General features: G+C 41.4%; 1 protein-coding gene across 1 annotated transcript in view; it reads left to right on the forward strand.

Moving 5' to 3' along the window:
* PLS1 (plastin 1) overlaps positions 1-12,470 on the forward strand; it is a 243,679-nt gene extending 231,209 nt beyond the window's left edge. Inside the window, exon 16 of the mRNA XM_069727564.1 lies at positions 11,069-12,470. Coding sequence (XP_069583665.1) covers positions 11,069-11,204 — 136 coding nt within the window. The 3' untranslated portion in view covers positions 11,205-12,470. The remainder of the gene's footprint in view (positions 1-11,068) is intronic.
* The last annotated feature ends 6,404 nt before the right edge of the window (positions 12,471-18,874 follow it).

The raw sequence follows: 18,874 nt of genomic DNA on the forward strand, positions 1-18,874 counted from the left end.
CACCACATGTCATGATTCAGGGCAGGGTTTGCTTCCTTCCCGTCCCGGGCAGGTCTGGGTTAATTTTATCTGCCTCTCTTTGGTTCTGGGGCGGCTACTTAGTGCTGTCTCTGCCTGGGTCTGGTGTCGGTGATAGATCCGGTCACTCGGCTAGAGCAGCTAACCTAGGTTTATCCATGTGATTCTCCTGTCCCCTCCTCTCCCTGTTTGGCGTCTGCCCCACTTTCCCTGTGCCTCTGTCCTACGTTTTTGTTTATACTTGGCTTCCACATGCATGACCCCGTCTTCTGATTGTGTACCTCCCTGTGTTCTCTGGCTTCTGACCCTCTGCTCGCTCTTGACGTTGCTTTTCACCTCATCCTCTGGTAACTCTGCTCCCGGCTGGTTCCTGACCCCTGGCTAGTTACTTACTCCTCTTCTGTCTCTTCCCATCGGTCTCACCCCCCACAGGTCTTTGGCGGCTAGGTCCTGGTTGGGTCCGCTCTCTTCCCCGGTTCAGGTCCCAGACATAGGTGCTCTCCCCACAGGCCTGGTCGCGCTGCATGCTTGCAGCGTCGTCCCTGCTCCCCAGCCGGTTCTTGTTCTGTAGACTCATCTGTCGGAGCCGCCACGCCACCTAGTGTCACTACCATCGCGCCCTATGCGACACTATATTCACGCCACCTAGTGGTCACTGCCATATCGCGTCTTGTTCGGCACAACATTATCACCGACCCCTCAAATTTGTTTCGGGAAATCTGCCCACTGCTGCAGTATGGAGTCGCTCCGCGCTTTGTCCAATCATGTAACCAATCTGACCCAAATTATGCAAAATTTGTCTATGGATCAGAGAGCCTTGGCGGTGTTCCACCACCAGGTCCACAGAGATATGGCTAAACATCTTTTAGGACTACGTCTCCATCGGCAGGCGATAAAAATGCTGGTGTTTCTGATGTTTCTTTATCCTACCATGAGCCCACTGTCAAACTCCCTGACACCTTTTCTGGGGAAAAGGGGAAATTTCGGGTATTTTAGGGAGGGTTGTAAACTAATGTTTTCACTCCATCCTCAGTCCTCGGGTGAGGAGAGTCAAAGGGTGGGGATAGTCATGTCTTTGCTTCGGGAGGGTCCACAGTCTTGGGCTTTCTCCCTACCCCCACCGCCCTTGAGAGAATGTTGATCTGTTCTTTGAAGCCCTGGGGCTCATTTATGTTGATCCTGATTGTATGGCGCTGGCAGAGGATGCAATTATAAGTCTTAGGGGAAGCTCTCAGCTGAGTGGTACTGTTCCGAGTATAGGCAATAGTACCCAGAGGTGTCTTGGAATGACTCTGCACTCAGGTGTCTGTTCTGAAAAGGATTATCTGAGCATTTGAAGGATGCTCTGGCCTTGCACCTGCCACCCAATTCTCTAGAAGAGGCGATGACACAGGCAGTCCGCATGGATCGTTGACTGCGGGAAAGAGGAATTGTACAATGGCAGGTGCCCTTGTTTCCAGCTAAACATGAGTCTTTACCACCCATCGAGTCCATGGAAGTGGGGGCCCCCTCTGTTAAGGAAAGAGAGATGAGACAGCGAAGGGAGAATCGGCTATGTTTTTACTGTTGTGCCCCGAGGGCATTGGAAGAAGGACTGTCCCTCCTGTCCATCTGTTTCCAAGGTGTCAGGAAATGCCTAGGTCTGGGTGACTGTCAAGGTGGTTACCCAGACCCCAGGTACATTTTTCCTCCGTTTTCAAATTATTGCTAAAAGTGGAACTTGGTGTTAAAACCTATTTTTTCCCTCTTCGGCTTTTGTGGACTGTGGCTCCTCAGTGAGTCTAATTGACTAAATTGGTGGCCCATTGTGAGATAGGGACAGTCAGGTTAGAGACCCCCATATGAAGGTTGTGGCCATTGACTCTCGCTGGGATTGGTTTTGTGTCTAAAGAGTTCATTCTCAGGGTGGGTTCTGTACATATGGAGTATATATCCTGTTTTGTTTTGGACAATCTCCCTGCGGGGTTGGTGTTGGGGTTCCCTTGGTTACAGGTTCATAATTTGGTCATTGACTGGGAATCCCGGGAGATTGTTAAATGGGGCCCTAATTGTGTAAAAAAAAAAAAGTTTATTTTCTGCATCTGTGTCGTCTGTCAGTCTGGAAGCTATTCCGGAGTACCTGAAGGACTTCGAGGACGTGTTCTCCGAAATTGAGGCTCAGGTTTTACCACCGCATCACCCATTCCTGTTTGATATTCTGCCCCGCTTTCCCTGTGCCCCTGTCCTATGTTTTTGTTTATACTCGGGTTCCTCGTGCATGACTTGGCTCGGTTTATTGACTTGTCTTCCCATCTTCTGATTGTGTACCTCCCTGTCCTCTCTGGCTTCTGACACTCTGCTTGCTCTTGACTTTGCTTTTCATTTCATCATCTGGTTACTCCGTTCCCAGCTGGTTCCTCCATTCCCAGCTGGTTCCCGACCCCTGGCTAGTTACTTACCCCTCTTCCGTCTCTTCCCCTTGGCTGTGACACACTCCCGCAGGTCTTCGGAGGCTATTTCCTGGTTGGGCACGCTCTCTTCCTCGGTTCAGGGGTCCTGGTTGGGAGCTCTCTCTCCCTCGGTTCAGGTTTCAGACATCAGCGTTCTCCCCACTGGCCGGGACGAGCTGCACACTTGCAGTATCATCCCTGCTCCCTGGCAGGTTCTCGTTCCGTAGACTCATCTGTCGGAGCCACCACGCCACTTAGTGGTCACTACCATCGTGCCCTGTGCGATACTACATTCACGCTGCTTAGTGGTCACTGCCATATTGCATCTTGTTCAGCGTGACACCACATAGTGCTCCATACAGATTAATGAGCCCCATATATCGCTCCATACAGTACAATGAGCCCCATATATTTCTCCATACAGAATAATGAACCCCATATATTGCTCCATATAGTATTATGTTCACCACATAGTGCTCCATGCTGAATAATGAGCCCCATAGAATGCTCCATACAGTATATGATGGGCCCCATTTATTTTGCTCCATACAGAAAGGGCCCCATATAATGCTCCATACAGAATAGTTTAAGAGAGAATGCACACTGAATCAGAACAATCGTATATACTGCAGTCTAAACAATATAAAATGATGGAACGTCATATTTATGTATATACCTGCTTAAAAGGATAAATGGCAGACCATTCAGATAAGAGACTAGTTATTGGGGAGGAAAACACCAAACAACAAGGTCATAGCAAATAGTGGGACAAGAATTGAAGATATAAAATATAATATTTATTGAGATAAACAATAAAAGATAGGCAAGTAATGGCACTTACAACACACAAAAGGTACCTGCAACCACTGAAAATACTACAAGTACAGTCATGGTCAAAAGTATTGACACCCCTGCAATTCTGTCAGATAATACTCATTTTCTTCCTGAAAATGATTGCAAACACAAATTCTTTGGTATTATTATCTTCATTTAATTTGTCTTATATGAAAAAACACAAAAGAGAATGAAGCAAAAAGCAAAACATTGATCATTTCACACAAAACTCCAAAAATGGGCCAGACAAAAGTATTGGCACCCTCAGCCTAATACTTGGATGCACAACATTTATGGCTAAAGGTTGTGCAACCAAGTATTATAACTGCGACCAACCGCTTCCGGTAACCATCAATGAGTTTCTTACAATGCTCTGCTGGGATTTTAGACCATTCTTCTTTGGCAAACTGCTCCAGGTCCCTGATATTTGAAGGGTGCCTTCTCCAAACTGCCATTTTTAGATCTCTCCACAGGTGTTCTATGGGATTCAGGTCTGGACTCATTGCTGGCCACCTTAGAAGTCTCCAGTGCTTTCTCTCAAACCATTTTCTAGTGCTTTTTGAAGTGTCTTTTGGGTCATTGTCCTGCTGGAAGACCCATGACCTCTGAGGGAGACCCAGCTTTCTCACACTGGGCCCTACATTATGCTGCAAAATTTGTTGGTAGCCTTCAGACTTCATAAAGCCATGTACACCGTCAAGCAGTCCAGTGCCAGAGGCAGCAAAGCAACCCCAAAACATCAGGGAACCTCTGCCATGTTTGACTGTAGGGACCATGTTCTTTTCTTTGAGTGTCTCTTTTTTCTCCTGTAAACTCTATGTTGATGTCTTTGCCCAAAAAGCTCTACTTTTGTCTCATCTGACCAGAGAACATTCTTCCAAAACATTTTAGGCTTTCTCAGGTAAGTTTTGGCAAACTCCAGCCTGGCTTTTTTATGTCTTGGGGTAAGAAGTGGGGTCTTCCTGGGTCTCCTACCATATATTCCCTTTTCATTCAGATGCTGACGGATAGCACGGGTTGACACTGTTGTACCCTCGGACCGCAGGGCAGCTTGAACTTGTTTGGATGTTAGTCGAGGTTCTTTATCCAACATCCGCGCAATCTTGCGTTCAAATCTCTTGTCAATTTTTCTTTTCCGTCCACATCTAGGGAGGTTAGCCACAGTGCCATGGGCTTTAAACTTCTTGATGACACTGCGCACGGTAGACACAGGAACATTCAGGTCTTTGGAGATGGACTTGAAGCCTTGAGATTGCTCATGCTTCCTCACAATTTGGTTTCTCAAGTCCTCAGACAGTTCTTTGGTCTTCTTTCTTTTCTCCATGCTCAATGTGGTACACACAAGGACACAGGACAGAGGTTGAGTCAACTTTAATCCATGTCAACTGGCTGCAAGTGTGATATAGTTATTGCCAACAACTGTTAGGTGCCACAGGTAAGTTACAGGTGCTGTTAATTACACAAATTAGAGAAGCATCACATGATTTTTCGAACAGTGCCAATACTTTTGTCCACTCCCTTTTTTATGTTTGGTGTGGAATTATATCCAATTTGGCTTTAGGACAATTCTTTTTGTGTTTTTTTTCATTTAAGACAAATTAAATGAATAAAATAATACCAAATAATTTGTGTTTGCAATCATTTTCAGGAAGAAACTGAGTATTATCTGACAGAATTGCAGGGGTGTGAATACTTTTGGCCATGACTGTATACAAGTATAAGGGGCAGCAGTTTCATGGGAAATATAGTAAGGGAACAGTGCAAAACCAACACATATGAATGAATAGTAGTATCAAAAAGTGTTAGTTTAGGCCAGGGGTGGGGAACCTCAGGCCTCAGGGCCATTTACAGCCCTCAATGACTTTATATCAGGCCCCCGAGCAGATTCTCAGGGACCACATTCTTGTGATGTATTTTGATTACAACCAGCTCATTCATTTCTTCTTGCTCTGTTAGCACACACATGCAGTGTTCACTACTGAACACTGAAGGGCATGCAATGAAAGATTACGTCCTGAAACCAGTGCCAGAGTCAGGATGTACTTTTTTTCCATCTATACCCTTGGCCTAGGACGACGCATAAAGTCCCATGGCTTCCAGTACCACTTGTATGTGGATGACACTCAGATCTACCTTTCTGGCTGTCCATAATCCCAGAGTGTCTATCAGCCATATCCTCCTTCTTCACCTTTTGCTTCCTAAAACTCAATGTAGACAAAACCAAACTCATCATCTTTCCTCCATCTCACGTACCTCCCCTACCCGACCTATATATTATGGTAAACAGCATCATGCTCTCTCCCTCACCTGAAATCCGTTGCCTCAGAGTAACTTTCGATTCTACCCTGTCTTTCAAACCGCACATCCAAACTCTTGCCACCTCCTGTCGCCTCCAACTCAAAAATATTTCCAGAATCCGTCCCTTCCACAGCCCTCAGTCTACTAAAACTCTTGTGCATGCCCTCATCATCTCCCACCTCGATTACTGCAACACCCTCCTTTGTGGCCTCCCCGCTACCTCTCTTGCACCAGTCTAGTCTGTCCTCAACTTTGCTGCCCGACTAATCCACCTCTCTCCTTGCTACCCCCCCCGTTTCTCCCATGTTTCTCTGCAAATCCCTCCACTGACTCCCAATTCCCCAACAAATCCAATTCAAACTACTAACACTGACCTACAAAGCCATCCACAACCTGTCCCCTCCCTATATCTTTGAACTAATCTCCCAATATCTTCCCTAATGTAATCTTCGATCCTCACAAGACCTCCTACTCTCCCCCATCCTCCGGAATTCCACGCCTCAACACGTCTGATTATACACCACCCTCGGATCCTTCAGACAGAACCTGAAAACCCATCTCTTCAGGAAAGCTTACAGCCTGCAATAACCATTCTGCTGCCTCACCACCACCCGAGTTGCCGCCTCATCACCACCGGAGCTGCTGTACCCCCGACCTTCTGTCTCTTCCCCATTATCCCGTAGAATGTAAGTCTGCAAGGACAGGGTCCTCTCCACTCTGTACAAGTCTGTCATTGTAAATGTGTTTACTGTAAACAATATCTATAACTTTGTATGTAACCCCTTCTCATGTATAGCACCATGGAATTAATGGTGCTATATAAATAAATAATAATAATAATACTTTGTGGGCGGCGTTTGTACGGCCCCCGAAGGATGTTATGAATATCCAAATGGCCCTTCACCCCTGGTTTAGACACTCACAATTACGTCCATGATAAGAATGCTTCATAGTGTTAGTATAAAGAAAACATGTTTGTGTGGAAAAGACCGGAACACAGTATCTGACATGTGACTGACTAAACATATAAAGTGGGAACGGAAAGTATTCATACTCCTTTAAATTTTTCACTCTTTGTTTCATTGCAGCCATTTGGGAAATTCAAAAAAGTTAATTTTTTTCACAATAATGTACACTCTGCACCCCGTATTGACTGGGAAAAAAACAGAAATGTAGAAATGTTTGCAAATTTATTAACCCCTTAGAGCCAATTTGCAGCTTAATGACCAGGCCAATTTTTACAATTCTGACCACTGTCACTTTATGAGGTTATAACTCTGGAACGCTTTAACGGATTCCGCTTATTCTGAGACTGTTTTTCATGACATATTGAACTTCATGCTAGTTGTAAAATTTCTTCGATATGACTTGCGTTTATTTATGAAAAAAGCAGTAATATGGTGAAAATGTTTAAAATTTTGCAATTTTCAAACTTTTAATTTTTATGCCCTTAAATCAGAGAGATATGTCACATAAAATACTTAATAAATAACATTTCCCACATGTCTACTTCATTTCAGCACAATTTTGGAAACAATTTTTTTTGTTAGGAAGTTATAAAGGGTTAAACGTTAACCAGCGATTTTCTCATTTTTACAACAAAATTTACAAAACCATTTTTTTAGGGACCACATTACATTTAAAGTGACTTTGAGGGATGTTCATGACAGAAAATACCCAATAGTGACACCATTCTAAAAACTACACCCCTCAGGGTGCTCAAAACCACATTTAAGAAGTTTATTAACCCTTTACGTGCTTCACAGGAACTGAAGCAATGTGGAAGGAAAAAATTAACATTTAACTTTTTTTTACAAACATTTTACTTCAGTACCAATTTTTTTTATTTTCGCAAGTGTAAAAAGGGAAAAATGAATCACAAAATTTGTTGTGCAATGTGTCCTGAGTATGCCGATACCCCATATGTGGGGTAAACCACTGTTGGAAGGGAAGGAGCCCCGTTTGACTTTTTCAATGCAGAATTGGCTTGAATTGAAATCGGATGCCATGTCGCGTTTAGAGAAACACCCCACAAGTGACACCATTTTGGAAGCTAAACCCTATATATATATATATATATATATATGTTTTAGATCTTCAATTCTTGTCCCACTATTTGTTATGACCTTGTTGTTCGCTGTTTTCCTCCCCATTAACTATCCATGCAGAATAGGCCCCATATAATGCTTCATACAGTATATGATGGGCACCATATAATTCTCCAGTATATAATGGGCCCCATATATTGCTCCAAACAGAATTGGCTTCATATAATACTCCATATATATTTGGCCCCATAAGATGCCCCATATATAATGGGCCACATATACTGTGCCATATGTAATTGGCCCATAAGATGCTCCATATATAATGAGCCCCATATACTGCTCCATATGTAATTGGCCCCATAAGATGCTCTATATATATAATTGGCCCCATAAAATGCTCCATATATAATTGGCCCCATAAGATGCTCCCTATATATAAATGCCCCATAAGATGCTCCACATGTAATTGGCCCCATGAGATGTTCCATATATAATGGGCACCATATACTGTTCCATATATAATTGGCCCCATAATATTCTCCATATGTAATTAGCCCCATAAGATGCTTCATATATAATTGGCCCCATAAGATGCTCCATATATAATTGGACCCATAAGATGTTCCATATGTAATTGGCCCCATAAGATGCTCCAAATATAATTGGCCCCATAAGATGCTCCAAATATAAATGGCCCCATAAGATGCTCTATATATATAATTGGCCCCATAAAATGCTCCATATGTAATTGGCCCCATAAGATGCTCCCTATATATAAGTGCCCCATAAGATGCTCCACATGTAATTGGCCCCATGAGATGTTCCATATATAATGGGCACCATATACTGTTCCATATGTAATTGGCCCCATAAGATTCTCCATATGTAATTAGCCCCATAAGATGCTTCATATATAATTGGCCCCATAAGATGCTCCATATATAATTGGACCCATAAGATGTTCCATATGTAATTGACCCCATAAGATGCTCCATATATAATGAGCCCCATATACTGCTACATATGTAATTGGCCCCATAAGAAGCTCCATATATAATGAGCCCCATGTACTGCTCCATATGTAATTGGCCCCATAAGATGCTCCAAATATAATTGGCCCCATAAGATACTCCAAATATAAATGGCCCCATAAGATGCTCTATATATATAATTGGTCCCATAAAATGCTCCATATATAATTGGCCCCATAAGATGTTCCCTATATATAAGTGCCCCATAAGATGCTCCACATGTAATTTGCCCCATGAGATTTTCCATATATAATGGGCACCATATACTGTTCCATATGTAATTGGCCCCATAAGATTCTCCATATGTAATTAGCCCCATAAGATGCTTCATATATAATTGGCCCCATAAGATGCTCCATATATAATTGGACCCATAAGATGTTCCATATGTAATTGGCCCCATAAGATGCCCCATATGTAATTGGCCCCATAAAATGCTCCATCTGTAATTGGCAACATAAGATGCTCTGTATATCATTGCCCCATAAGATGCCCCATATGTAATTTGCCCCATAAAATTCTCCATATGTAATTGGCAACATAAGTTGCTCCATATGTAATTGGTCCCATAAGATGGTCCATATGTGATTGGCACCATATGATGCTCCAAATATAATTGGCCCCATAAGATGCTCCATATATAATTGGCCACTTTTATTGGATCGCAATCAGACCTATAATATGGTTATCTGCACTTGCCCTTACAAAGTATGGTAGAAAAAAGGCACATGTCTATCAAATTCAGTTGAGGAATGGGAGAGAACACAGGAAGGGGTTCAAACATAAAGGATGAACCAATGTGCCTTAAAATAATAAATTATTCCCTCCTGATCCTAAGTGTCAATTGACTGGATCCACATTCAGAACAAGAATTTTATACCTGTACATATGCCTATGTCTTTTCGGAGAAAAGGAGGATTAGAACTTAGTGCTACCTATTGGAGGCAGCGATCCTAAAAATCAATATGGACCTATAACGAGCCCTGCAATATGACATAATCCAGAGCCTCTCATCTAGCAAATCAGATCACATACTTTGCACTGATAAGGGGCAACACCCTAAAACACAGAGTCTGCAAATTGAGATTCTGGTTTCACTTTTATCCTAAGACATATTGCAAGGCTCGTTAAAGAGTCAATATTGACTTTAGGATCGCTGCATCCAATTGGTGGTGCTAGAGTTCTAGCCCTCTTCCTCTCTAAAGAGACAATGTGCTTATTTAACCTCTTTACCTCCCTAGCCTGATTTCACCTTCATGACCAGGGCAAATTTTACAATTCTGGCCTGTGTCATGAGGTATGAGGTAATAACTCTGGAACACTTCAACGGATCCCACTGATTCTAAGACTGTTTTCACATGACATATTGTACTTCATGTTAGTGGTAAATTTTGTTTAATATGACTTGCGCTTATTTGTGGAAATATCGGAAATTTTGTGAAAATGTTGAAAATGTAACAATTTTCAAACTTTTATTTATTATGCTATTAACCAGAAAGTTGTCTCACAAAATCTATTTATATAATTGCCTTTTAATGTTTTAATTTCCTGTTCTGTCCAGATGTCACCATATCCCAGAATTCCAAGCGGAGAAAGTTCACCGACCGCCATATTGGGACACCCAAATGATGGGAGTCTCAATATGGAAACTGCTGCTGGTACCAACCTATTGCGTGGTACCACCATAGGATCACCGTCACACATACAAACACACGCACGCACACATACACTCACACTGACACACACTCTCACAATCCCATTCACACTCACACTCACACACACACTCTCACTCTCACTCACACACTCATGCAGCCTCTTGCGCGGTACCACCAGCGGAACACCGTCGGGAACATGCCACTGCCGGGATTAGCCAAATGATTCATTGACTGCCGCCATCTTGTACAGGAGGAGCGCATATGCAGTTTAGGTGTGACCGCCGCTATCTGTCTGCACAAAGATGGCGGCGGTCTGATTTACTGCACCTGCGTGAATTACGCGCAGGTGCAGTGAATCAATCTGCAGATCCAGGCGGCAGATGCGCAACGTGTCTACAGGCAGAGGAAGCCGGTCACATTAAAGGAGTTTTCCCATGAATGAAAGTTCATTTTAAAAATTGACTGTGTCTGACCATGTACGGAGCATACTACATCTCCTGGGCAGGGGAGGAAGCATAAGACAATTCTGACATTACAGCAGGGGATCAAAGTAGATTCATTTTGTGAGGTAAAAGATTTCACTGACTGTTTTTAAACAATATTTTACCAGACAAAATGTACTCTAAATAAATGGTGCCACCAGTTTACCATTAAAGTGTAAAGCATGCCCACACGACATGGGTCGTCCTGTGCTCATGACAGTTGTTTTTAACTCTACAAGATAAAAAGTGACATTTTTACTCTTTTGTTTAAAGGTATGCCATTTCCATTGCCAGGAAGATCGGAGCCCGGATATATGCCCTGCCTGACGACTTAGTAGAAGTAAAACCAAAGATGGTGATGACAGTATTTGCTTGTCTAATGGGAAGAGGACTCAATAAGCTAAAATAATGCAAAAGTATTTCTCCCCTTCTGTTTTATTGCCATTTTATGCCTGTGGATAACTCTGAGGAACAGAACTGTGCTGCTCATCAGTACTGAATGATGATGAATGGGAAAAATTAGTACACAATATTGTAAATGAAATACAATTTTCATTCTTCTGAAAAAATGTGTAATATTGTTAAATAATTGATGTTCATTATATTGTGATTGATCATTTTTCCAGTTCCTTGGCAGAATTTGTGGAATAGATATCCATTTGGGTGTCCTGGTGGACTGATTCTGCAGCATATTATTGTACAATCCATGCTGCAAGATAAAAAGGAAAACAAGCTGTAAAGGACATGCAGGGAGTATTCATTGATTGCATATGATCTGGATATATCAGTTTATTAATGTGTGATCAGAAGCAGTCTGAACCTTATGACCATATAGATCAGTAAACTAAAGCCCAGCAGCTTGTCCATGCATGGAGTGGAAGTGCAGGAGGTGCCCGTTTACTTAAGTGGTGACCACTTTCAAAAAATTTTCCTATAGGCTCAGCTACCTGTAGAAAAACAAATTGAACTTTACTTACTCTCCTATGTCCATGACGGTGTGCTTGTTGCTGCCCCGATTCCTGTTGTTTGGCTCCAGTGGTGACATGATATTGACAGCACTGCAGCCAATCACTATACTCAGCTGCTGATGCCGTCTACATCAATGGTGTTGCTGAGCTCAGTGTTTGGCAGTAGTGATATAGATGTTACGTCACCGCTGGATTCAAACAACATTGATCGAGACAGAGGTGATGACACAGCTCTGGATCCAAGGAGGATGGGTAAAGCATAGTTTGCTTTTTATTGGCAAATGAGCCTAGGGTTAAAAAAGTTTTTTTGAAAGGGGACAGAGAACCTTTAGAAATGAAGCTTTGCTTACTGTTATGCCTGTATGGACTGAAGTGCATCATTCTCCTCTTTCTGCCGACTGGTGGGATACCTCGAGGTCAGACCCTCGCCAATCATGCATTAATGGTCAATCCTAAGAATAGCCCGTCAATATACCATACTCCTGGAAAATCCCTTTAACACTCATTGGTAAGTAACCGGTAATGAGCAATGAAAACTCTGGTGAATTTTGGATGATGAAAATATTATCTTAACTCGAAACTAAGCATGTTAAGATTTATAAACATATTGCCCTTCATATTTCAGTTTTTACCACTGCAACAGGTAGCTATAAGGAACGTAGCAGCTTGTCCATCAATAAATGCAAAGAAATTTGGTTTTGAGTCTGGACGGTGTGTTCTTACTGGTGACTTAAACGTTAAAACATTAAAAGGAATTTAATTCTACAAGGAAACGTTACTATCATCTGCAATAACACTGATGGGTTTTTAAATGTGTAGAAAAACTTGGCACTCTATGGTTTATGAAGAAGGATAAGACTATTTCACATCCTGACAAACAGATCAATTGCGGAACGTTTTCGGTCCAGTTTTGGAACTTCCTCAGAGCAATTCAGTTTATCTAATACAAAGAAATAATTCCATAAAAAAAGAAGTATATGAGCAAAAGTTGGAAATCTTGTCAGATGATATTCAACATCATTGTTATATGGTATACTATATAGTTCAAACATGTCAAAAAAGAGTGGACACATATCAGTAGCTATTGCTGCGATGGGTTTTTAGAAATGCAGAAAGTCAAAATTGTTCACGGCTAGTTGGCTTGGCCATTTTTCATTGGGATTTTTCTTTCTATAAACTTGTCTCAGATATACAGCATGGGAAGAAAATCTTCTGTACCTGCTAAATCATTAACAAGAGAAAGAGGAACACATGGTCTACAAGACTGGGGAGTTCCACCACTCCTCTTGGGCTATCTGCATAAAAGCTGTTCTACCCTGTATGCACACATGGATTTTTCCTCTCTGAACCCTGTTCACACAGGTTATATACAGATGATCAGGTTTTTAAATACATCAGATAGGGATTGCATACATTAGTTAGGACTGCTCTGATAAGGGTATACCGTGAAGATTGGTAGAGCAGCTTAGTATACATTTTTTGCAAAAAACGTATCAACCAAATACCCTGTTTTTTACATCTTTTACTAGCACTTGCAGATTACTGCAACATTTTTTCAAACTGAGTGTTTTTGGTTTTACTATTCTCTTTTGTGTCTTCAGGTTTCTTGGTGGTGTGTGAACATGATCATACAGACTCGTTCACTGTGCAAGTTGCCCATGTGTTCCTGTTTCCATAATTGTTCTCTTGTGTCTACAAGACTGGGGAGTTCCACCACTCCTCTTGGGCTATCTGCACAAAAGCTGTTCTACCCTGTATGCACACATGGATTTTTCCTCTCTGAACCCTGTTCACACAGGTTATATACAGATGATCAGGTTTTTAAATACATCAGATAGGGATTGCATACATTAGTTAGGACTGCTCTGATAAGGGTATACCGTGAAGATTGGTAGAGCAGCTTAGTATACATTTTTTGCAAAAAACGTATCAACCAAATACCCTGTTTTTTACATCTTTTACTAGCACTTGCGGATTACTGCAACATTTTTTCAAACTGAGTGTTTTTGGTTTTACTATTCTCTTTTGTGTCTTCAGGTTTCTTGGTGGTGTGTGAACATGATCATACAGACTCGTTCACTGTGCAAGTAGCCCATGTGTTCCTGTTTCCATAATTGTTCTCTTGTGTCTACACGACTGGGGAGTTCCACCACTCCTCTTGGGCTATCTGCACAAAAGTTGTTCTGCCCTGTATGCACACATGGATTTTTCCTCTCTGAACCCTGTTCACACAGGTTATATACAGATGATCAGGTTTTTAAATACATCAGATAGGGATTGCATACATTAGTTAGGACTGCTCTGATAAGGGTATACCGTGAAGATTGGTAGAGCAGCTTAGTATACATTTTTTGCAAAAAACGTATCAACCAAATACCCTGTTTTTTACATCTTTTACTAGCACTTGCGGATTACTGCAACATTTTTTCAAACTGAGTGTTTTTGGTTTTACTATTCTCTTTTGTGTCTTCAGGTTTCTTGGTGGTGTGTGAACATGATCATACAGACTCGTTCACTGTGCAAGTAGCCCATGTGTTCCTGTTTCCATAATTGTTCTCTTGTGTCTACAAGACTGGGGAGTTCCACCACTCCTCTTGGGCTATCTGCACAAAAGCTGTTCTACCCTGTATGCACACATGGATTTTTCCTCTCTGAACCCTGTTCACACAGGTTATATACAGATGATCAGGTTTTTAAATACATCAGATAGGGATTGCATACATTAGTTAGGACTGCTCTGATAAGGGTATACCGTGAAGATTGGTAGAGCAGCTTAGTATACATTTTTTGCAAAAAACGTATCAACCAAATACCCTGTTTTTTACATCTTTTACTAGCACTTGCGGATTACTGCAACATTTTTTCAAACTGAGTGTTTTTGGTTTTACTATTCTCTTTTGTGTCTTCAGGTTTCTTGGTGGTGTGTGAACATGATCATACAGACTCGTTCACTGTGCAAGTAGCCCATGTGTTCCTGTTTCCATAATTGTTCTCTTGTGTCTACAAGACTGGGGAGTTCCACCACTCCTCTTGGGCTATCTGCACAAAAGCTGTTCTACCCTGTATGCACACATGGATTTTTCCTCTCTGAACCCTGTTCACACAGGTTATATACAGATGATCAGGTTTTTAAATACATCAGATAGGGATTGCATACATTAGTTAGGACTGCTCTGATAAGGGTATACCGTGAAGATTGGTAGAGCAGCTTAGTATACATTTTTTGCAAAAAACGTATCAACCAAATACCCTGTTTTTTACATCTTTTACTAGCACTTGCGGATTACTGCAACATTTTTTCAAACTGAGTGTTTTTGGTTTTACTATTCTCTTTTGTGTCTTCAGGTTTCTTGGTGGTGTGTGAACATGATCATACAGACTCGTTCACTGTGCAAGTAGCCCATGTATTCCTGTTTCCATAATTTTTCTCTTGTGTCTACAAGACTGGGGAGTTCCACCACTCCTCTTGGGCTATCTGCACAAAAGCTGTTCTACCCTGTATGCACACATGGATTTTTCCTCTCTGAACCCTGTTCACACAGGTTATATACAGATGATCAGGTTTTTAAATACATCAGATAGGGATTGCATACATTAGTTAGGACTGCTCTGATAAGGGTATACCGTGAAGATTGGTAGAGCAGCTTAGTATACATTTTTTGCAAAAAACGTATCAACCAAATACCCTGTTTTTTACATCTTTTACTAGCACTTGCGGATTACTGCAACATTTTTTCAAACTGAGTGTTTTTGGTTTTACTATTCTCTTTTGTGTCTTCAGGTTTCTTGGTGGTGTGTGAACATGATCATACAGACTCGTTCACTGTGCAAGTTGCCCATGTGTTCCTGTTTCCATAATTGTTCTCTTGTGTCTACAAGACTGGGGAGTTCCACCACTCCTCTTGGGCTATCTGCACAAAAGCTGTTCTACCCTGTATGCACACATGGATTTTTCCTCTCTGAACCCTGTTCACACAGGTTATATACAGATGATCAGGTTTTTAAATACATCAGATAGGGATTGCATACATTAGTTAGGACTGCTCTGATAAGGGTATACCGTGAAGATTGGTAGAGCAGCTTAGTATACATTTTTTGCAAAAAACGTATCAACCAAATACCCTGTTTTTTACATCTTTTACTAGCACTTGCGGATTACTGCAACATTTTTTCAAACTGAGTGTTTTTGGTTTTACTATTCTCTTTTGTGTCTTCAGGTTTCTTGGTGGTGTGTGAACATGATCATACAGACTCGTTCACTGTGCAAGTAGCCCATGTGTTCCTGTTTCCATAATTGTTCTCTTGTGTCTACAAGACTGGGGAGTTCCACCACTCCTCTTGGGCTATCTGCACAAAAGCTGTTCTACCCTGTATGCACACATGGATTTTTCCTCTCTGAACCCTGTTCACACAGGTTATATACAGATGATCAGGTTTTTAAATACATCAGATAGGGATTGCATACATTAGTTAGGACTGCTCTGATAAGGGTATACCGTGAAGATTGGTAGAGCAGCTTAGTATACATTTTTTGCAAAAAACGTATCAACCAAATACCCTGTTTTTTACATCTTTTACTAGCACTTGCGGATTACTGCAACATTTTTTCAAACTGAGTGTTTTTGGTTTTACTATTCTCTTTTGTGTCTTCAGGTTTCTTGGTGGTGTGTGAACATGATCATACAGACTCGTTCACTGTGCAAGTAGCCCATGTATTCCTGTTTCCATAATTTTTCTCTTGTGTCTACAAGACTGGGGAGTTCCACCACTCCTCTTGGGCTATCTGCACAAAAGCTGTTCTACCCTGTATGCACACATGGATTTTTCCTCTCTGAACCCTGTTCACACAGGTTATATACAGATGATCAGGTTTTTAAATACATCAGATAGGGATTGCATACATTAGTTAGGACTGCTCTGATAAGGGTATACCGTGAAGATTGGTAGAGCAGCTTAGTATACATTTTTTGCAAAAAACGTATCAACCAAATACCCTGTTTTTTACATCTTTTACTAGCACTTGCGGATTACTGCAACATTTTTTCAAACTGAGTGTTTTTGGTTTTACTATTCTCTTTTGTGTCTTCAGGTTTCTTGGTGGTGTGTGAACATGATCATACAGACTCGTTCACTGTGCAAGTTGCCCATGTGTTCCTGTTTCCATAATTGTTCTCTTGTGTCTACAAGACTGGGGAGTTCCACCACTCCTCTTGGGCTATCTGCACAAAAGCTGTTCTACCCTGTATGCACACATGGATTTTTCCTCTCTGAACCCTGTTCACACAGGTTATATACAGATGATCAGGTTTTTAAATACATCAGATAGGGATTGCATACATTAGTTAGGACTGCTCTGATAAGGGTATACCGTGAAGATTGGTAGAGCAGCTTAGTATACATTTTTTGCAAAAAACGTATCAACCAAATACCCTGTTTTTTACATCTTTTACTAGCACTTGCGGATTACTGCAACATTTTTTCAAACTGAGTGTTTTTGGTTTTACTATTCTCTTTTGTGTCTTCAGGTTTCTTGGTGGTGTGTGAACATGATCATACAGACTCGTTCACTGTGCAAGTAGCCCATGTGTTCCTGTTTCCATAATTGTTCTCTTGTGTCTACAAGACTGGGGAGTTCCACCACTCCTCTTGGGCTATCTGCACAAAAGCTGTTCTACCCTGTATGCACACATGGATTTTTCCTCTCTGAACCCTGTTCACACAGGTTATATACAGATGATCAGGTTTTTAAATACATCAGATAGGGATTGCATACATTAGTTTGGACTGCTCTGATAAGGGTATACCGTGAAGATTGGTAGAGCAGCTTAGTATACATTTTTTGCAAAAAACGTATCAACCAAATACCCTGTTTTTTACATCTTTTACTAGCACTTGCGGATTACTGCAACATTTTTTCAAACTGAGTGTTTTTGGTTTTACTATTCTCTTTTGTGTCTTCAGGTTTCTTGGTGGTGTGTGGACATGATCATACAGACTCGTTCACTGTGCAAGTAGCCCATGTGTTCCTGTTTCCATAATTGTTCTCTTGTGTCTACAAGACTGGGGAGTTCCACCACTCCTCTTGGGCTATCTGCACAAAAGCTGTTCTACCCTGTATGCACACATGGATTTTTCCTCTCTGAACCCTGTTCACACAGGTTATATACAGATGATCAGGTTTTTAAATACATCAGATAGGGATTGCATACATTAGTTAGGACTGCTCTGATAAGGGTATACCGTGAAGATTGGTAGAGCAGCTTAGTATACATTTTTTGCAAAAAACGTATCAACCAAATACCCTGTTTTTTACATCTTTTACTAGCACTTGCGGATTACTGCAACATTTTTTCAAACTGAGTGTTTTTGGTTTTACTATTCTCTTTTGTGTCTTCAGGTTTCTTGGTGGTGTGTGAACATGATCATACAGACTCGTTCACTGTGCAAGTAGCCCATGTGTTCCTGTTTCCATAATTGTTCTCTTGTGTCTACAAGACTGTGGAGTTCCACCACTCCTCTTGGGCTATCTGCACAAAAGCTGTTCTACCCTGTATGCACACATGGATTTTTCCTCTCTGAACCCTGTTCACACAGGTTATATACAGATGATCAGGTTTTTAAATACATCAGATAGGGATTGCATACATTAGTTAGGACTGCTCTGATAAGGGTATACCGTGAAGATTGGTAGAGCAGCTTAGTATACATTTTTTGCAAAAAACGTATCAACCAAATACCCTGTTTTTTACATCTTTTACTAGCACTTGCGGATTACTGCAACATTTTTTCAAACTGAGTGTTTTTGGTTTTACTATTCTCTTTTGTGTCTTCAGGTTTCTTGGTGGTGTGTGAACATGATCATACAGACTCGTTCACTGTGCAAGTAGCCCATGTGTTCCTGTTTCCATAATTGTTCTCTTGTGTCTACAAGACTGGGGAGTTCCACCACTCCTCTTGGGCTATCTGCACAAAAGCTGTTCTACCCTGTATGCACACATGGATTTTTCCTCTCTGAACCCTGTTCACACAGGTTATATACAGATGATCAGGTTTTTAAATACATCAGATAGGGATTGCATACATTAGTTAGGACTGCTCTGATAAGGGTATA

The sequence above is a fragment of the Ranitomeya imitator genome, chromosome 5 (assembly GCF_032444005.1).
Source record: "Ranitomeya imitator isolate aRanImi1 chromosome 5, aRanImi1.pri, whole genome shotgun sequence".
In the NCBI taxonomy this organism is placed as follows: domain Eukaryota; kingdom Metazoa; phylum Chordata; class Amphibia; order Anura; family Dendrobatidae; genus Ranitomeya; species Ranitomeya imitator.